Here is a 21,754-nt window from a genome sequence, read left to right as displayed (position 1 = left end):
CGGCGAGGGTGACAGTTCAGCTTGTGGTGTTTATCGAGGAGGGGGCGCCAGGAGCGACACATTTTCCCACGGAAATAGGCGCCCTCATATGGCGTATACGAGAACAAATAGGGTGAACACATTTTTGAAAACATTTTTAGTCTAAAATGTTCCGTGTAAGGAAAACTTCACAGAAATATTCCTAGAAACTAACAAAAATAATAACGAAATAAAAAAAACTTGGTTGTTAAGTATCTTTTTTCTTTTTCTAAAAAATATATTTAATACAAAACGGAAACGCTTTCATTTGAAAGGTAAGTTTTGGCAAGATTTCATCAATTAAAGTCACAAAACAAGAGAACTAAATACTTACACATGAACAATATTAGTGGTTTGTGGTGGACCACTATTACACTATATCCGGTACTTACTTCGCTCAGTAATTTGTTTGCTTAAATTTTACAATCGTTGTGAAACTGAAGTTAGTTTTTTTTATCCAACGGAGAACATAAATTCCTATGTTTGCTTTCAATGACAGAATATTTAAATAGTTGAATGAAAGAATTACAAGTTGGTGACCAGCATGAAATCCAGATTTGGATCGCGTTGATTATCTTTGGAAACAAAACTTTAGAAATTAAATGAAATATAGTATCGAGTGTTTTGTTACATTTCACCTCAAAGTAGGCGTTGAAGAGTCGGCTGTGAACGCACCACTCGTGTAAAAATGTGAGATTTAAAGTATTTAAACAGCTGATCCGTGATCCGTAATTCGTATAGTGCGTTCACAATCAAATCTTCAACGCCTACTTTGAGGTAAAAATTAAAAAAACACCCGATATAAAAGAAACAGGTTATAAAAAATATGTAAAAAAGATACTATGTATTTACTTTTAGCGCTAGGAAAAAAACAAATATGGTCTAAGAACTTTGTTTTTCTTATTTTTTAATTTTCAGTATAAATGATAAAATTCTAATAATCATTCTGGTGCAATTAATAACAACGCTATTACTGTCGCGATTATGTAAAACGTTAACGTTTATTAAAAAAAAAGGCAAGAGAAGAGATTTGCTTATTCTATAACAACTGTTCTATAGAATAGTTTTTAAAGGAAAAACAAAAAAAAAAAAGAGTTGTTCTGAACCTGTCGGATAATTTGCCAAGCTATGTCAGTAAAAAATAAATAGAACCTGACAACTATGACAGTTCTGTCAAACTTAAGAGGGCACCACCTGCGACATATTTAGTACCCTCGTATGACATGTACCAGAACAAGCAAAATCAACGTATCCATGGATATTGTATGTTCTTTTGAGCCTAATAAATAAATGGATAAAATAGAAAATTAGAAATTTTGACGTATTTCTTGCTTCAAAAAAAAAAGTTCAGTGCAAAATTAATATTCCTGTAAATGTATGACTGGATGTAGCACAAAAAAATCACAAAACATGAGAGATAAATACTGACACTATTTGTGGTTTGCGGTCTGTCATTGTTGCACCAAGTATATCCGGTACGTAATTTGCTTGTTTAAATTTTATGATTGCTATCACATAAAAGTCAATTTGGTTTTTCTACTTAATAACATACAAATACTCTCACATTTGTTTTGCTGATTTTAATTATTATTCTCTAATGTATATTTGAACGGCACAATTAGTCATTTGGTGGCCTGAGTAAAACCCAGATTTAAATCCAACCGAAAATCGTTGGAATTTGTTCTCAGCGACAAAAACTGCAGACCACATACAATTAAAAAATCATTATTAAATCGTGCATTTTTACAATTCACGGAGGACGAATTTTCTGTAATAACTGTGTTCTCCTTGAGCTTTTTAATTTACATAACCAATTGTAGAAAAAACTAATTTACATTATACGATCGTACCAGATATCAGTACGATATAAACTGCTTTAATAAAACATGACTCGCAAAAGCATTAGCGGTACACGATTAAAGACCCTGGGGATCAAATTTTCTACAACTTCCAACCGTGCAAGGTGCGCACCTAATTAGCGCGATCGCGGAATTAATGCGCCCCAGCGTGTTAACACCCTCATCAAGGCCCTCTCTCTTAATCCCATTTGCACAAAAATCCAAACGCGTTTCCTCTATTTTCTTCCACTCCATTCGAAAACGTTCAAACATTTCCCACAGAACAAAAGTATCTAGTTGCTTGCAAATCTCCCATTTATCTCGAAACGCATTCTTCAAATTTCTCCCCAGGTGTTGGACGCAATCAAAAACCGGAGTCGACGGTTCATTGTCTGAACTTGTTCTCGTGCGTCACAATTGCATCAAATGCAGTCGGTGCGTGTTAAACCGGCTCTTGGACCGAGACAATGTGTTTGCATTTGGCTACCGTTACGTGTACGACATAGGTAGTGACACGTTTACGCCTCGCATGAAAACCAGATGTCGCCGCGACCGGATAATCGCGCTGCTCCTAATTGACTAACTTCATCCTGTTTCTTTTCCGGACCAGCTTGTGCACCTCTGGCGCCCCGTTGACAGTTCGACTCTGATTTCAGGCTCGACCCCTGACCTATCAAAGTGTATGGATGGTCAACTAATAAACTTAATTGCGCCCCACATTTCACCATAATTTGAGGGGACAGTTCCCTTCTCGGATGAGAATTATTATCGTTAATTTGACAAACGGGTCGTACTCCATTCTAATTATCTTTTTTATTTTTTCTTCCGACCGACGAACTTCCTCTCGCCTCGGCGCTAATTCCTCCGAGTGGGCTCCAACGAGAGGACGTAATTTCTCTTGGTAAAGTTCGAAGGCCACCTCGACTCACGCATTTTTCTGTTGGATCCGATTAGCGAAGGGACAAGACCATGAACGCGGGCAACAGTTCGACGTAACGATATTGAATTTTTTAGGATATCCTAAAAAGTCCTTGCACTGATTTTCCTGTTTCGGGGAGAATTATGGCGGTTGCATTGCTTGTGATTCTGGGCACGTCTGGACCCAGAAAACGGGGTAGTAAGTTGCGCAAAATTAAACTAAACAGTGAAATTACGCAAAGGGACCAGCCGCTGGCCTAGCCACGGATGCGAGCGAAATGATAAATTCGCTTTAGATAAGAAAATTCATTTTTAGGATTTTATCGCGGCTTAGCGATAAATTTTGATAAAAAATTAATTATCTGTTCTAAATATATCACCAGTTTCAAATTTAAAAATAGAATTGTTGTCACAGCCTGAACACCTAATTTCGGATTTGGCCAATCAACAGGTTCCATGGTGTAATGGTTAGCACTCTGGACTTTGAATCCAGCGATCCGAGTTCAAATCTCGGTGGAACCTTCAGCAATTTTTTCTTTTTTTCTTTGCAACTGATAACAAATTTGATGATATCTGTGGATTAGAAGATGTCCAACTTGCTGCAGTCAACATTCAACTCTTCTATTCACACACATTAAACATTGGGCAACATTTCGGGTTCCGCCATCTTCAATTTTGTTGTTGTTTTGTTTTGTTGTTCAACTTTGTTGAAATTCTTGCAAATTGCCAGTTGGATTTCTAAACGCTACATTTTAAAGTTGCTTTATAAATCTTTAAGGAAAGAGCCTTTGGTATCACTGAAAATAATTCGCTTTCGGGATGTTGGAACCAAAACACCAATTGTATTTAGATATAATGATACTTCGATAACTTTGAGGGAATTATGTGCTGTGAAAGTTCTATAATAGCAAGAGCTAAGAAACCAGAAAGGTGAAACCAAGCTTCATCAGTTAAAAAAAAGTAATGTTTTGCATGTCATTATTAAGTAAATTGGATCGATGGCAAAACTGGATCAGTGAAAAAATCAGGATGTAGGAGTTGTTGCAGGAGTTTATTCCTTTAGGTGATTAATTAACAATAAATATAAAAATGATTTTTGTGTTTTAATTTAAATATCAGCTTCTCCTACACAATATTTCAAATGTACTACCAACGTGTCAAAAGTAATCTCAACCATTTACGTTCACTTGAAATAAAATTAAAAATATTCAAGATTTCACAACAAGAAAATTTCGCCTGCACGAATTTAATTTAAATATTTCCATTTGGTTTTTCCGTCGTGTTTCATGTTTTCCTTCACCCACTCCACTGTTTCCACGAAGCAAGCATTAATAAATGAGAAGTAACACAACGAAAATTGAATTTAAAAAGAACACAATCAATCTTCATCGAAACGATCACAAAAACAAATAACTTCCCTCCGCTGGTTCGATATTTCAGGAGCGTATTGCGTGTTTTTGTTTACCTGTTATTTTGATAAAAACAACCCCTCAAGAAACTTATCGTGTGTGGAGCGTCCCAGAATTGGATTAAACGCCCACAAGCCAACAAAACTGATTTGATTCACCTGAAATACGCATCGAACCGGTTCAAGTGAAGAAATGAAACACGCTCGGACAAGAAAAAAATCTCAATCGACACTTAAAATTAAAACCGCCAAGGTGGGGACTCCACTTCGCCGACACTCCATGCTTGATTCAATTCCGGGGATTCCTCGATATAATAAGCGTTCGCTATCGTAAAAATGAAATATTTCCGAGGAATGAAGACAAGCTCTTTTGATAAAAACACGTCCGTCTGAATAAAAAACGAACGAGTCGATGCAAGTACGCAATTTCTCAAAGACGTATCCGCCCGAGGAAATAAACCTGAATGCAGTTGCATTGAATGCGAAATTACGGTTGCACATTTTTCTACGTTTATTGTCCAATATCAGACGTGCGCGATAAACAATGAATAATTACGTCGACCTACACAAATCTGTTTGTCGATTCGTTAAACGTAAATAATGGTTTGCTAATTCTGAATAGTGGGAGAGACAGTTCCCTGCTGGTGCATCGTTGGTCCCACACTGTTCTAGGCTCATTTTTTTTTCGGATCAGTTAAAACAAATTAGAGAAATTATATTTTCAAGACCATCGATTCGATTGCCATCAAAATCAGTAAAGCTAGAACCCTTAGTAAAACGAGTATTTTGCAAAAAGAAACATTCAAATCGAAATAAAATGCAAGGGCACGTTCCAGCTAAATTTACAACGGACTCGTGTACACAGCACAAAAATATCTGCACAACCAAATAGATTTAAAAAAGATGGCTACCCAGCGGGTGTTTAAATGACAACACCAAATCAGACCTGGCGATTTTGAAATACAACTGTTTAAGTCATTACTGAAATCGTTGCAAAATTTAGACGATTTTTTTTCTGGATTGTGGGCACGAGTCAGTGTCGACGAATCTATCCAAGAAATTATTTCTTGGCCACAACGCCACTCAAGCGAGCGATGACTTCGAGAAGTTTCAAAACAAGCAAAACTTCGTAACGAAATTTAATGTTCCGTAATTCGCTTGGCCTACTCCGAATTTTAATGTGTTTATGTATTTGAATTAATTGGAAAAGGGCAAAAAATTAATCAAATGGCAATTATTGCCTTGCCAGGGCTGGACCCCGAACTCTGACCTTTTTAACGACACAAAGGGTTGCGAGATTTTAGGAGAGCAAATGACAGAAGAATATTTATTTAAAAATTGTTTAATTAAAAATATCAGAACAAATAAATTGAATTGTGAAAATAATGGAAATAATTGGAACTAAAATTGCTAAACATAATACTAAAAGAACGTATATCAAGAGTATTCTGGAATTGCGCGGCTCTATAATTTCATTGTCGAGCCGTTGAAGCCGTCAAAGACGTCAAAAATCAAATGTCAAATTATTAAATCTTAGTGTCATTTGTGAGTTCGACGTCTTAGTTGTTTTTGCTTGTGATTTTTTTCAGTTTTTCTATATTCTAGTTACTTTTCACCTTACAGCAGTCTTTATTAAAAAGCTGTCTTTAAATGGAGTCACATAACCTCTTTTTTTCTTTTTAGTACCACCATATGCTAGAGGCAAAACTTGCCGCATCCAGCGTAGATAAAATTTGTCTGTCTGTTATTACAATTTTTTTGTTACTTATGCGTTATACAGTGTGGAATAAAATGATTTACATTTAGTTACCTTTGGAATTTTTGTAAATGTAAATTTTCCTGTACCGCTCTACTTTTTTTTTCGAAGCGCCGAACTATTAGTTCTGTCAATAAATGTCATCAATCGAATTGACAATTGTTACAATTTACTAAATTGAATTAACAAACGTTGGTGGCCACTTTCAACACTAGTTGTGACTTGCTTTTGTTAGCTCCTTATTAATTTCAATCTTAACTTTGCATTCATATCATCCCTTCGCAATAAATTACATTTGGAATTTGGATAAATATTTTGAGGTTAGGCTTTCTTTTTTTGTAGAGCGGCATTTCGTATTTTTACAAGGGTAACAAAGGTAACTAGATGTAAATCATTTTATTCCACACTGTACAAAACATTTTAACAGCTTAAAAAATTTTCTCTGTCTGGTTTTCTGCTTGAGACCACTTAATTCAAAAAGTAATGGGTAGATTTTCTTCAAATGGCATCTGTTAGAAAGGTAACATTCCTGTTCTTTATTTAATTTCATCACGATTTAACTGAACACAGCAAGCTGCACAGTAACAACAAATCTATACCAAGCATATCGCTCTGCAGTGAGCTCGCGTCGCTTACTTTTGTCTGATGTTTCTTTACATGTCACAAGTTAATTTTGCATTTAATTCTTATTTTCATTTCTTTATACTCTAAGAAACGATTGTTTTCCAGATTTATTTTAATTTCTTAATTCCTAATAACTGGATAGGTTAAACTTACTTAAATTTGTTTGAATTCACTGAAGCTACTCATTTTTCTTTCACGACGCTTCAGTAGTCGATCGTGAACATCTCAAGCTTGGAGAAACTCTCAAATAAACATTCAGCTCGAGATTGACGTTGTCACATGCCTTAAAAAAGACGAGGAGTAAAACCGCAAGCTAAAGCTTGTGTTCAAACAAATTTTAATAACAAATATTCTACAACGCAGCTCTCAAAATAAAGTGAATTTCGACACTGCCGAGTGTGAAACATGTTTACACTGGTTTGCAACGTGGACATGTGACCCGAGCGCCCTTAATGCAATTGACAAACGTTTACTCTGGATTATGCATTTATCTCGATTAAAATTTGTCACAAACTTCGCTTTCGACAACCTTCAGATAGGCAGATTATAACAAAACCACCCCCTCAATAAACTAAATCCCTGCATTCATCCTCCGGTCCCGCCATAAACCATATTCTCACCGACGCCATTTATCTCAGGCTTACGTAGCGCCGTTGTAATTATAATAGTTCATGTAGTTCGCTATGGTCCAAATTAAATTTAAGCTCAGATACAAAACGCGGATCGAGTTAACGCGAGTTTCTACTTGGCCGCCAACATTTTGACCACGACCAACTTAATACCTAAGCGGTCGACTAATATGGGTCACGAACTCCAATCAACAAAGTTTAATTTCTAATTTTGTTCGGAGCGGCTCCACCAATTTTATGTCGTGCGAGCCGAGGAGAGTCAACTCTTCGGATTTATTCGCGTTCTATGTCAGCGTTATAATCACCGCTTGTCTTATCTTCACTCGATTACAAGAATCGTAATTAACGATAGGGGGAAGGAAGCACTAATAGTGGAACACTTCCTGGCGAGGAAATGGCGGAGTGACGAAGCGGATAATCTCCCAAACGAAATGGTTTATTTAAAATAATTTGGGGAGCAAATCTAATTGTATCGTGTAGAAGGGTATGATAGATTTACGTACCCGAATGAAAGTAAATTTTCCATACCCGAATGAAAGTTAATTTCAAAACCAATAATTTTATAATACGATAGTAAAACTGATATTCGCAGTGATGATGAACACCTACCACGTCCATAAAAAGTTATTAGACCATCGTAAACCCACTCTTGGGCGAGATTATTAAAGTTTCTTAAACAACAGTAACAGCTCGAGCTGATGATGTCAGTTCGATTGGAGAAACGTGTCGACAATTATAAAATTATTATTTGTCGCTGTAATTATTGTTATTGTTTGTGAGACATCAATTTCCATTGAAATCCTTGTCGCCATTTATCAACACTAACTGAAATTAAAGCTGTCAATTCCAGGTGCGTAACGCAATTACTAGTCAAGTTACCTCTCTTCAATCAACGTCGGAACGTCTTACAAAGTCATTACAAATAATGCACCGGTGAATAATTAAATTTGTAGTTGGCAACATAAACAAAAATAAAATTCCATCTCGAATTTGTGGAATAACTCGACCAACAACAATTTCCAGCACATTCCTCCTTGATGCAAGACCGAGACCTAATTACCGCGAAATACAACGCAACACTCCAGCTCCAAAAAAAAATCCAACTTACCCGGAGAAGTTTCTCCTTGGAAGTTGTCGTTAATTTTTTCGGTTCCTGGAGTCAAACTGGTCGCGCCGGTAGAGAGGGTGCAACTCACCGGAGTTGACTGAGATTTCGCCACCCACGCACTTACCGGAATCGGCCGGAGTCGAACGGCGCCGATAAGGAACGACCCTTCGCGGGCCCACATCAACAAACATTTGGTTAAGGTAATTTTGTGTCAATACGATCCGAAGACGTGGCGACGCTTCGATTTGTTTATCATTTGTTAAATCGAAGTGTGCTGTCAAATTTGACGTTCGTCGCGGCGCTCGCATTAAGATGCGACACGCTTCTCGGAAACAAGGAACACAAAAACTCGCGGTGAGCTTTAACCGAGCGACGATGGAAGCTGGAAGCTTTGTGAACCAAGCTCGAGCTTCGATAACTTGTGAAGCTTTAATTGGGGCTTCCCGTTGGAAATTGGGATTTTTCGAATATTAACGAAGTTAATCTGCACCTACCTCGTTAAGCTCGTGGTCCCTCTTCTGTTCGAGTGCTCCTCTTCCCTTTCCGGGGCTTTCCGATCATTTTCGCTTGAAACGGAAACAATGCTCGATCAAAACTGGAAAATTCGGTTAATAATTGCGGCCTTGTGCCGATGATGCGTAAATGCGGTACGAAATAATTGGTTCGTTCTAACGAGACAAGCTGATATGAAAATTTGTTGTCCCACGCGTCGTCCCGACAATTTTTCCACCCTGATGGACATTGATTACGGCGTTGAACGTCACATCATTCCAATTACGGGCCAAGATGCTTCTATAAATAATAATTAATTCGCTAATGCATATTGCATGGCAAAAAATAAATGGGAAATTCAAACTAACACAAGAGCAATTTCTCGACGCTAGATCGTTGTGCGTCAATAAATCTAACGTCGTAAAATAAATAATTGAATTGCAAAAACTAATCGGACTGAATTTTGTGACAATGGGGGTAACTGCGTAGTAACAATCTCGACTGGGGGAAGGGAAAAAAATGAGTTGAGATGGGGCTCCAGTTAAGCGAGTTTTATGGGAGAATAAAATGTGGTAAACGGCATTCCTGTAATTTGATTTATTTTAACAGAAACCGCAGAAATTACTCACGAAGCGAAATATTCTGACGGGAATTAACACTGGACACGACAGATGGCAGGTTTGACGTTTGACATATCAGAGTCACAGCACACTTGGTTTAAAATGTAGAGTTTTATCGAAATTAAATTATTTTTCGGAGGAAAATGCAATCGATTTGGTAATCGCTTGTTACGATTCGAATTTGAAGGCCGAAGTCTTTAACATTGTGCCAAATCTAAAAAAATGTTAAAGAAAATTATCACTAACTGCAACCACACTTTTTTGAACGGTGACTCACCTAGCGGCCCGCTGCATTCCGGAACATTTTCACCTAAAGCAGAGATTAATCAATCTTGGGTTCGACCCTGTACATTAATTAATAAGTTTAATAACTTACGTAATTAATCACAACTGGGATTCGTTCAAAAACATGTTCAATTTTGGCTGATTCAAAATAGGACACAATTAAAAAAACAATCTATCAATGTCACTAAATTACGAATTAAAAGTCCCTAAAAACCCTCGACGTTGCCAGGTGTGATTTAATTCGTTCCGTTTTTTAACAACGAAAATAATGAAATCTTGCAAATAATTTATGTTTCGGTTGAATTATTTTCTAGATCGCTGTGAAGGGCCGATCGGCAACAGAAAACAGGGTTCAAATGGCAAAAAACGCGAATAAAACAATGCAAGATTGAAAAAAAGAAACATGTCAAGTGTCAAGTTATGCGTTCATGGGATGCAGTCTCTTTGGAAGATCTGTACGGTGTGTTGCATATCTAGTTATTTTGGTGTTTCAAAAGCTATTTTACTCGATTTAAAATGTCACAAGTCCACAATTTGTACTGCAGTAGTGAAATAACATTTTCATTGTTTTACGCTTGCAAAACAATCTAAAGAAAGCGGTCCTACTTTTTTTTGTGGGTCTAAAAAAAACATCGTATTTTTTTTATTTTATTATAAAAGTAACATACTTAATCAAAATTTATAACAAACAGTATACACTTCAACACTTATCTATATAATAGATAATAAGAATTAAAAAAACTTAATTATGTCTCAACTAATAACATACGATGACTCATAGAAATTTATTAACTTTAAATGGCACACCATTATCGTTTCATAATAAACTCTCCTTACGTTCACAGCTTTCACGTCTTTTTGCGATCCTTCTAAAAATGGAATGTACTGTTGGTGAAATCATCAAGAAATTACTGTCTGAGCTTGGTTCAACAAGCAAACGTCAAAAATGACACTTGTGACAGGAGTAAATGACGACAGTCACGCTAGCAACGATTTAATAACAATCCATTTTGTTGACGTCATCATCGTAAGTCTTCAACATGTCGTCCAACAGCGACCCCAAGTCCTCGATCCCGTTCAACCAATTCTTTTTGTCAGCGATGATGCTGTTGAGATCTTGCTGCGTGAACTGCAGAAATTCATTCGGCGTCACTATCTTCCTCACTTGAATGTCATAATTGTTGACTGAGCCGTAGTCGCTGGGGGCGTACACGTTCTTCAGCAGGCACACGTCTTTGGAGTTGACGATCTGTTCGATAATTTCTTCGTTCAAGTCTGGGTGGCTGGACACGGGCGAGTCCACCATTGTGTCGTCGGCGGAGATCCCCGACGACACCGACGCCGTCGCCGACATGCCGTTCTCGGTCGGCAAGGGGGACGTGGGCGTACTGCAGTCGCTGCGGACGTTGTAGTTCTTGAACAATTCGACTAAACGTTGCGTTATCTTGACGGCGGTCTTGGACACCTCCATATCACAGTCGTCCTTGATGGCGGACATGAGCACCCCCAGACACCCGATCGAGCTCAACTGGCCGAGCACCTTGAGCAGCCGCTTCCTAATTTCCGAATCCGTCAAGGTGACGATCTTTCTGTGCTCTTTCGAAAACGTCACGTTAGGGAAGCTCCCGTCGATCATTCCTTGGTTCTGGAGGTGGTTCTTGATGACCTGGTCCCAAAAGCCCAACGCGCGGACCTTCACCTCCCAGTGCAGGTCGGTCGTCGACGAGTAGATCATCGTCTCGTACACCCCTTCCAGGGCGTCCTTGGGGAACTGCTGGTTCTCGTAAGCTACGCACATGAAGGTCGCGGCTTCGACCCTCACGATCCCCTCGGTCTCGTTGAAGAGAATGTCTCTCATTTTTTGCTGGAATTACGACAATTAATCGATTGCAGGGGCTTACTTCCGACTCACCGATAAGTCTTCCGATTTGAGAGCGTTGTTCCAGATCTCCTCCACCTGGATCATCTCCTGGAGACACTTGATCGCCGTCGCCCTCACGAAACTCTCCCCGTCGCAAGTCGACATCTTCACCACGAGAGTCGGCAACTCGGAGTCCATCAGCACCTTTTGCAGCGACGGGAACTCTAAACAAAAACAACAATTAGTTTCTGGGATGCGTTTAACCGAAATCACGTCTGTGCTTAATCCGGCGCGATATGCAAACTTCAAAAATGACAGTTATCTCGCAATTCGAGTTTGCACAGCTTGTCCACTCGAGTGAGTCCATCTACTCGACGATAAAAGCTGGAATATTTTTATCTAGTAGTGTTTACTACGACCTATTGCGCAAATGAGAAAATTTCGCGAAAATAACGAGACGCAACTTACTGCAATTCGACATGTGCGCCATCGTCCGAATCACTTCCAAAGCCGCTTTTTTAACTAGAGGCGTCTGTCCGGATAGTTTAGCGTAGAGCAAAGGTCCCAAGAGGGCCACTATCGAATCGGTGGTGGTGTCCACCAACAACGCCAGATTCGGCGACATGTACTTCGCCGTAGCGACGTTCATGAGCTTCAAAGCTTCGACCACGATGCGGTCGGGCCAAGTGGCCAGCGTCAAAAACTCGAAACACTCCGTCACAACGTCCGCCGCCTCAAAACCGTCCCTCCACGTGATGCGAAAGTCTTCTATGAACACGGCGAGGATGTCGAACAGCTGCCAAAAGTACTCCAGATCGTCGAGGGCCCCTTCGAGCCTCTGGGGCTGCTCCTTGATCGAATGGATGAAGTCCTTAAGACTGTAGATCAACGCCTGGAAGATGACCACACCGCCCTCCCTCGAGTAGTACTTGCGCGACTTCTTGAACCAATGAACGCAACACGAACAGATCTTCAGTAGGTCGGGACGCGCCAAATAGTAGTCACGCCAGATGTAGCACGCGCGGTACACGTCGTGACAGCTCATCCTCTGCAGCTTCTCCAAGAAGTAGTCCCGGAATTCGTTCTGCATCAGCATCCTCATCTCGGATCGCGTTATCGAGAAGGACTTGACGATGCAGAAGATCGGGATGAGCTCAAGAATGATCAGTTGGTTGGGGAGCGGGTTCGACTTCTTCGTGTTCTTCTTAAGAGGAATCTTCGACTCGATCAGACTCCAGTACACGTGGCTGAATTCGCAGAATTTCATGGCCACGGCGATGTCGTCGCTCTTGCAAACTTTCGAAATAAAGTTGATTTTCATCTTGGTGATCGACGTATCGATGGTGTCCCCGCTCAATTTATTCCCGATCACGTTGTAGTACAATTCGAGAAACTGCATCACAAACATGATTTTTCCAAGATCGTAGGCAAGACTCTTCGATTGGGACGCCACCTTGTACTTGGCGATGTTCTCCTCCATCTGGAAGTTCTCCAAGAAGACGAAGACAACTCGGAAGGACTTTTCTCCGAGGAGAATCTCCTCCAGGAAATAATCCAAAATGTCTCCGATTAATTTCAGGGTGGGTGCGAAATGGTCGTCGCTTTGAACAGCTTCACTCAAAGGTGCCATCATCCTCGTGATGACGTTCTTCGCGAACCTCTCGTCCGGATCGATCGTCTTGTCCAAAAGCTTCGACATGAACCGGATGCTCTCCTTCTTCACTCGGACGTCTTTCGCCGTCAAGCTCAATTGCAACACGTCCTCCCAGAAGTTGCAAACCATCATCAACTCGACTCCCGACTGGTGCTCGAGAAGCGACGCCAACCACTTCACGTACGCCAGCTTGACAACCTGATCCGCTTCAGCCTGCCTGGCCTGCACGACGTTGACCAGCTTGATAAAAAAATTGTTGCAGTTCAAGTCGCAAAACCTCTTCTCGTCCTTCGACAGCAAACTGGCCGCGTTCATCGCGAACGCCGCGATCTCTGCCGTCGGCGTCACCCCTTTCACCGTCCACACGGTGACGGCGTACTTCACCCACTGGGCCAAAATCGGAAGAATCATCATCGTCGATTCCACTTCTGCAATCAGTCACGGTTTACGCGGCGAATCCCCGACCGACATCACCACCGCACTAACCTGCCTCTTCTTGCTGCCGGAGGAGCGACAGCAGCTTCTGGATCTGTTCGTCGATCCTCGTCGGACATTGCACCCACAGAAACTTCTCCAGCAACCGTTTTATTTTCAACTGGTACCGTGCCACATCAGATTTCATTTTATCACACTGTGCAAAACACCATTGAATGCCGATACGTTCAACGGCGAGTTGTGCTATTATCTCGAGTTCGCCGTAGTATAACTAACTTTATCGGATTATCGTACTAATATTATCGATGTATAGATTAGGATAAGTTAAGTTACGATTACAGCTGCAGGCGCCAAATTAATTCTTCAAATAAGTAAACATTTAAACAAGTTATTAAAGCGAATCTACTCTCGTTTATTGTCTTATGTAATAGTAGAGCAGTGTTCCGCAGATGTTTCCAGTGTCAAGGACTCGAACGTTGTTAGTGTTTGTGCAAACAACGAGATAGAAAAAAAAAACACTTGATAAGGAGACTTATCAGTGTCGAAACAGCTGACGAGTACTAGTGCGAGAAGAAATATTTTCAGTGATTGCGTCTGAGTAAATTTAATTTTAACTCTAGTCTGGCAGAGATGTCAAATAATAAAAATAAGATAATTGACATAAATAAATCGTTTGTTTTTCAATCTAAATCATGCGTTGCTATATTTACCGTTATCTCTTTCGTCGGTGAAAAATAATACACATTTTCCCACTTATCTTGTTTAAGAAATACTCGTGTGTGCGTGATTCTGATCGAACTGGTTCCACAAATTGAACACTTATCGATAAGAGTGCGATTAGACAAAAGGAAAAATTGTTTCTCAAGTCAACAGGTGTACTTTTCCATCACGACTGAACTTACTGGTGTTGGACATCTTCGACATGGTGCAGATCACTTCCAAGGCGGCCTCCTTCACTTCCACCACCTCGTCGAGCAGCCTGGTGTACAGCACAGGTCCCAACAGACCTACCGTGGAGTTGGCCGTCGAGTCTACCAACAGTGCCAAATTCGGTGCCATGTTCTTCGCGGTTGCCACGTTGATCAGTTTTAGAAGTTGGATAACGATGCGTTCGGACCAATTCGGCAACGTCAAAAAGTCGAAAGCGACGGACATCATGTCGATGGTTTCGAAACTGTCCTTCCACGTGATCTCGAATTCGCCGAGGATGGAGTTGAGAATTTCAAAAATTAAATACAAATAATCCGTTTCGGCCAGGAATATGTCCAGTTTGGCGGGAGACTCTTTAATAGAGTCGATCATATCTTTCAAGTTGTAAATCAACATTTGGAAGAGAATGACCGCTTGCTCCCTCGAATAATATTGTCGGTGGTGCTTGAACAGATTCATCGAGTGAGTTCCAATTTTGAAAAGATCTGAACGATCAATTAAACAATCGCGCCAGGTGTAACAAAGACGAATCATATCCTGACAGGTTATCTTGAAGAGCTTTTGGACGAAAATGTTACGGAATTCGTCGTTAAGAAGTGTTTCTTCTAGATCTTGCATCGATCTGCAGTACTTAAGGGTAACACAACACTGCGGCATTAGCATCAAAATCAGGAACTGATTTGACAAAGGAAAACACTCGGTTTTGCTAATTCGAGTCATCGGTATCTTTGTTTCTATTAATCTCCAGTAAAACTGTCCAAAATCACAGAAATCGATCGAGTCTTGGTGGTTGCATTTGGACACGTTTAAAATAAAATCCCTTTTGACTCCACAGACTGTGGCGTCGAGACTGTCAGTTGACACACTATTGGTGACAAATTTAACGTACAATTCGAGAAACCGCATGATAAACATAATTTTGCTGACGTCAAAAACGAGACATTTCAATTGTGCCATCATCATGAAATCGGAAATTCTCTCTTCTTGGAGAAAGTTCTTCAAGAAGAGAAGAGCAATACGATAATCCTCTTGACCGAACAGCATCGCTTCCAAAAAGTATTTTAAAATATCTCCCATCAGTTTTAGAGTCGGTTTGAGATGTTTCGAAGCGACTTCGTCACTATCGTCGGCTAAATCCGCCGATGCTTTGATGGATCTGTAGACGTTTTCACCCAACGGTAACATTATTCGTTTGACAATCTCGTCGCAGAAATCCTCGTCACAGTCGATTGTGCTTTCCAGAAGTTTTGACATAAACATTGTACTCCCCTTCCTGAGATCCTCATCCTGATCCGTCAGACTAAATTGGAATACATTCTCCCAAAAATTACAAGCGATCATCAACTCCATTCCCGATTTGTGCTCGAGAAACGACGACAACAACTTGATATACGATAATTTAACAGATAAAGCCACTCCATTCTGTCTAGCCTTCAAAACATTAACCAGCTTGATAAAGAAATTGTTATTGTTCAAACTGCAGAATGTCTCTTCGTTTTTCGACAGCAAAGCGGCCAAATTCATTGTGAACGAAGCGACACCGGTCGGAGGTGTCACCCTTGCTGCACTCCACGTCCTAACGGCTCTTCTCAGCCACTCCGCGAAAATCGGCAGCGCTATCAACGCAGATTCGACTTCTACAAATCACTAAAATAACGACCCATTACGAGTATTATTAATCACTGAACACTGACCTTTCGCCTCTTGTTGGAAGAAGGTGACCAACAATTTATTTAAATGACCCTCGATTTCAATTTCGCATTTGCTTTCGAGTAACTTTTCGAGTAAACGATTGATTTTCGATTGATAACGAGACACCTTCGATTCCATTATACTGAAATGTGTAAAATAAAAACGGGAGGTGTCGATGATTTCGTGTTGTTTCTAAAGGCGCCGCATTCAGACTAATTTTATCTATACGGAGATTACGATATGATCGTGTTGTTTACCGAGAGGACTCGACCGACTATGTCCTTGGAAGCACGTGGTTATTAATTTAATTGCAGACTAGCCGTTTCCAAAATGAGTAAATAAATAGTTATTTGTACAACTAGTTATGAAAGTCATACTTTTTTTTTACGAATTTGCAGATTGATTACGAGGGCGTAGCCCCAGTTAATCAAGCAAATAAGTGAAAAAAAGAGACTTTCATAACGTGTTGTACACACTATTTTTTTTTTGCATATCGATGTAAGTTGAGAAATTTGGCCCAAAAGGATTTAAAAAAATTACAAAAAAAAGGAGGTATGCTTTGACAATCATCTTCAAGGAAATGGAATAAAATGATGCAAAAAAGTACTACTTTCACTATGATTTTGCGTGTAAAAAAGTGCCACTTTCATTACGATATGCAAAAAATAATTTGGTTTAATAAATCTTCAAAAAATATAATAAGAAAAAAATTCTTTAAACTCCTTACTCCGGAATTAAGTTGATTTCAGTAAAAACACCGAAATCATTTTGTTGTTGTACTATTGTTGTCAAACACACCAAAATAGAAATAAATTAGAAAATACAAAACCAACAACATTAAGAAATCAATATTGTGAGAGACCAAACTTAAAAATATGAACTACAATCTTCATCAGATTAATCAATTTCTCAGAAAGTCGAATAATAGATATATTTGTTTGGAGTTCAAGGTTAATTAGAGTTGATGCTTTTCACTTTCAATTCAGTTACTCGTATGTCTATGAGAATACACCAAGAACAAAGAAAAAGAACGATTTCGAAATTACCGAATACTATCCTTTAATGGACTTACTGGTGTTGGACATCTTTGCCATGGTGCATATCACTTCCAAGGCGGCCTCCTTCACTTCCACCGCCTCGTCGAGTAACTTGGCATACAACAGAGGTCCCAACAGAGCTGTCGTCCAATCAGCACGCGAGTCAAGCAACAATGCCAAATTCGGAGCCATATACTTTGCAGTCGCGATACTGATCAGTTTCAAAATTTGAACAACAATCTGTGTTGACCAATTAGGCATCTTCAAGAAATCAAACGCAATCGCCATGACGTCGATAGCTTCCCAGCTATCCTTCCACGTGATGTCGAATTCGTTGATCATGATAATGACGTTTTCAAAAAGCAAAGAAAAATAATCCATCTCGTTTAGAAAAATTTCGAGTTTCTCTGGTGATTCTTTAATGGCGCCCATTAAATCTTTCAAACTGTAAACTTGGGTCTGAAAGACCATCACAGCTTCTTCTCTGGAGTAATACATTCGGGACTCCCTGGCAAAGGTGGCGGCACATTTGGCAAGTTGGAACATATCTGAACGAGCTACGAATCGATCTCGCCAAGCGTAACCAACACGAATTGTGTCGGTGTTCATGGTGTTAAACAGTTTTTGAATGAAAACATCACGGAAATCGTCACGTAAAAGTTCTTCTTCGAACTCGGATATCGACATGCAATACTTTATAAGAAGGCAATACTGCGTAAATATCATGAAAATCAAAAACTGATAGGAAAAGGGGAGAGATTCGTTGGTTGTCCTGATCTGAACCGTTGGTATTTTAGTTTCCATTAATTTCCAATAAAACAGTCCAAAATTACTGAACTTTACGAAATCTTGTCCACTCCCTTTCCAAATGTTCAAAATGAAATTGTTCTTGATTCTGCACACTGACGCGTTGAGATTGGCCACTGGAACAGTATTGGTGACAAATTTAATGTACAACTCGAGAAACTGCATCATGAACATTATTTTTCCCACGTCAAAAACGAGACATTTCGATTGTGCAATTATCATGAAATCAGAAATTCTCTCTTCTAGGTGAAAATTCTTCAAGAAGACGAAAACAACTCGGTAATCTTTTTTACCGCGCAGCATCGCATCCAAAAAGTATTGCAAAACATCTCCGATCAGTTTTAAAGTGGGTTTGAGATGTTGTGATGCTACTTCGTTCCTCATATCGTCTAAATCCGTCGACGCTTTGATGGATCTGTAGACGTTTTCACCCAACGGTAACATTATTCGTTTGACAACTTCATTGCAGAAATCCTCGTCACAATCAATTGAGGTTTCGAGAAGTTTTGATATAAACATTACACTCTCCTTCGTGAGTGGTTCATCCTGATCTGTCAAACTAAACTGGAACACGTTCTCCCAAAAATTACAAGCGATCATCCATTCGATCCCTGATTTGTGCTCGAGAAACGACGACAACAACTTGATGTACGCCAATTTAACAGATGGAGCTACTCCATTCTGCCTAGCTTTCAAAACATTAACAAGCTTGATAAAGAAATTGTTATTGTTCAAACTACAAAATCTCTCTTCGTTTTTCGACAACAAACTGGCCACATTCATTGCGAACGAAGCAACACCGGTCGGAGGTGTCACCTTTGTTGCATTCCACGTCGTAACGGCTTTTCCCAACCATTCCGCAACAATCGGCAATGCTATCAAAGCAGACTCGATTTCTACAATTCGCTAAAATTATTATTTATTCCGAGTAATCACCAAATCACTAACCTTTCGCCTCTTGCAACCGTAGTGTAGTCAACAACTTATTTAGGTATACCTCTATTAGAATTCCACAGTTGCTTTCGAGTAACTTTTCCAGTAAACGATTGATTTTAGATTGATAACGAGACACAATAGATTCCATTTTATCACAATAAAAAACCAGAGACGTCGACGTTTTCGTGTTGTTTTTAAAAGCGCCACATCCAAACTAACTTTATCAATACAGAGATTACGATGTGATCGTATTTCCCGAAAAGACTCGAATTATTAATTATTAAAATGTCTGTCCAACTCTATTAAAAAAAAATCTTATCAAAAATAAATATTTCTCATTTCAATTCATATCTCTGCGAAAGCAAACGACAAAAACAAAAATTGAAAACCGGTTTAAAATCATCGTAAAATGTCCGTACGAACGTTTATGGTAATTATTCTGGCTTTTTCAATAAATTTATAATTATACTGTAAAACTGATCCATACATGCAATAGACAGTTGGAGATGAAAAACACAAAACAGCTATTGTTCTATATTCTTAGTGTTAGTTAGTATTGTGAAAACACACCGAAAACGAAATATGTATTTTTGAAAATTAATACAGCCGCCATCTTAGTGAGACCGGTGACAAAACGATAAAAAAACATCATAATAAAAATGTAACAACTGACGAAAAATCTATCAGATGCATTTTTTTTTTCAAAAAGTCAAAAGATTTTTTAGTTTTTAAGAAATTAATGCGACCAAAGTAGAATAAATTGTATACTACACTCGTTTTATAAGACGCACTGTGACACTCAAGCGTCTTATAAAACTTGTATAATAATACAGGGTCATTCACATAAGATGACGAGCCTGATCAGGTAAAAATGCAACCCAAAAGGCAATTCACAAAGCAATCTCGATCGCTATTACATTATCCGGCATTATCATAATGCGTATAATAGTTATTTACACAATTAGTGGGATAAAAGCAATATTACAGGATTCGAGTGTGAAGATTAGCCCGAGTTCATCTGTAATCACACGAATTTCCTGTAATATGCTTTAGCCCACGTGTTATGTACAAAATTTTATCTAAGACCGCCCCGAATTAAAAAAAAAGGTAAATCTTATTTATTTCCGCCAGTTTCATTACACCACTCAGTGGAATAATGACTTACTTATCCCACTGAGTGGGGTAATGAAGCTCACTTATACCACTGAGTGGAGTAATGACATGCGTCCGGTAATGAAGTTCCTTATTCCACTCAAATGAGTGGGATTAGATAAAACATATTTAGATAGCTTTTAACGTCAGCCTAATAAATGTCAAGTTCTGACAGAAAAATACTTGTCTCAATAAAATATGATTTAATAACAATAATAAGCAATTAAAATCACAAAAGTAATAGGTAAGTAGGACCTTATCGGTTCAGTTATCGTTCGAAAACCTTTTCAAATACTAAATATGAACGAAAAATGCAATGACAGATATATATTTCAAATTAATAGAATACCTACTTAGATTCCTGATTTAATTTTTAAATACCAAAACACAATGAATGCTTTGTAAAGTGTATTTTGGGCTGCATTTTTGCCTGGTCAGGCTCGTCATCTTATGTGAATAACCCTGTATAATATTTTCCACTTTGGTCGCATTAAGTTGATAAAAACTTAAAAATCTAATTATGAAATAATCTAGGGACTTTTGTGTGGCATGAGTTATGGTGGCATTTCTGTGAAATACGTAATACGTATTAAAAAACCCCAAAAACAGTTTCACAAAAAGTTCCTGTGTGACACATACTTTTAGTTTCACAAAGACTCACTTATGATACCAATGTAGAAAAATGTGAGTATTTTATTCGGGTATTCACTTCAAGGTTAATTATAGCTGATAACTGTTCATTTCAATTCATTTTTTGCGAAAATAAACAAAAAATGAAAAGGACTTACTGTAATTGGACATGTTTGCCATGGTACATATCACTTCTAGAACGGCCTTCTTTACTTCCACCACTCCGTCAAGCAACTTGGCGTACAACAGTGGTCCCAAAAGAACTGTCGTCGAATCGGCGGTCAAATCAAGCAACAATGCCAAACTCGGAGCCATACACTTTGTCGTTGCAACATTGATCAGCTTCAAAGCTTGCACAATCACCTCCGTGGACCAATTTGACACAGTCAAGAAGTCAAAAGCAAGAGTCATTACGTCGAAAGCTTCGAAAGTATTCCTCCACGTTATGTCGAATTCGTTGATAAGGCTGGTGACGATTTCCAAAGCCAAATAAAAATAATCCGTCTCGTTTAGGAACAGATCAAGTTTGTGCGGAGACTCCTTAACGGCAGTCAGGACATCTTTCAAGATATAAATCAGACCTTGAAAAACTACCACGGCCTCGTCGCTCGAGTAATATCTCGTCGACTCCTTGACGATCCTGACAGAATATTTGGAAATCCGGAACAAATCTGGACGAGCGATTAACCGATCTCGCCACGAGTAACAAGCACGAACTGTCTCCTGGTAGCTCATCATGCGAAACAGCTTCTGTATGAAAACGTTACGGAAGTCGTCACGCAGATTCTCTTCTTCGAATTCGGATATCGACGTGCAGTACTTCATTACGAGACAAACCTGAGGCAAAAGCGTCAAAACCAAGAACTGGCAGGAAAAAGGAAGAAACTCGTTGCTTTTCTTGATTTTCGTCTCGATCAGCTTCCA

General features: G+C 39.1%; 2 protein-coding genes and 1 non-coding gene across 8 annotated transcripts in view; 1 reads left to right on the top strand and 2 right to left on the bottom strand.

The window, feature by feature from the left end:
- The window catches only part of LOC138138890 (synaptotagmin-15-like), a 63,293-nt gene extending 53,102 nt beyond the window's left edge, over positions 1-10,191 (bottom strand). Inside the window, exons 1-4 of one of the 4 annotated variants that reach the window (XM_069059000.1) lie at positions 9,788-10,191; positions 9,689-9,721; positions 9,421-9,625; positions 8,794-9,091 (exon numbers count right to left, since the gene is read on the bottom strand). The gene's annotated coding sequence lies outside the window, so the exon portion shown is untranslated. Of the gene's footprint in view, positions 1-8,299; positions 8,464-8,793; positions 9,092-9,420; positions 9,626-9,688; positions 9,722-9,787 lie in introns of those variants that run through there. The other 3 variants (XM_069059003.1, XM_069059002.1, XM_069059001.1) reach the window with 3 other exon arrangements.
- On the top strand, positions 3,225-3,296 carry TRNAQ-UUG (transfer RNA glutamine (anticodon UUG)). The gene has a single exon. It is a non-coding gene; the product is annotated as a tRNA-Gln (tRNA).
- Positions 10,192-10,331: 140 nt separating the features above from the next.
- Positions 10,332-21,754, bottom strand: part of LOC138138876 (uncharacterized) — a 38,180-nt gene continuing 26,757 nt past the window's right edge. For 2 of the 3 annotated variants that reach the window (XM_069058976.1, XM_069058975.1), the window contains 2 exons: positions 11,609-11,781; positions 10,332-11,560 (listed from right to left, as the gene is read on the bottom strand). In XM_069058976.1, the coding sequence (XP_068915077.1) occupies positions 10,691-11,560; positions 11,609-11,781 (1,043 nt within the window). In that variant the 3' untranslated portion in view covers positions 10,332-10,690. Of the gene's footprint in view, positions 11,561-11,608; positions 11,782-12,025; positions 13,637-14,548; positions 16,214-16,270; positions 17,300-21,754 lie in introns of those variants that run through there. The other variant, XM_069058977.1, reaches the window with a different exon arrangement.

Source organism: Tenebrio molitor, chromosome 9 (genome assembly GCF_963966145.1).
Source record: "Tenebrio molitor chromosome 9, icTenMoli1.1, whole genome shotgun sequence".
In the NCBI taxonomy this organism is placed as follows: domain Eukaryota; kingdom Metazoa; phylum Arthropoda; class Insecta; order Coleoptera; family Tenebrionidae; genus Tenebrio; species Tenebrio molitor.
This window is presented reverse-complemented; position numbering and strand designations above follow the sequence as displayed.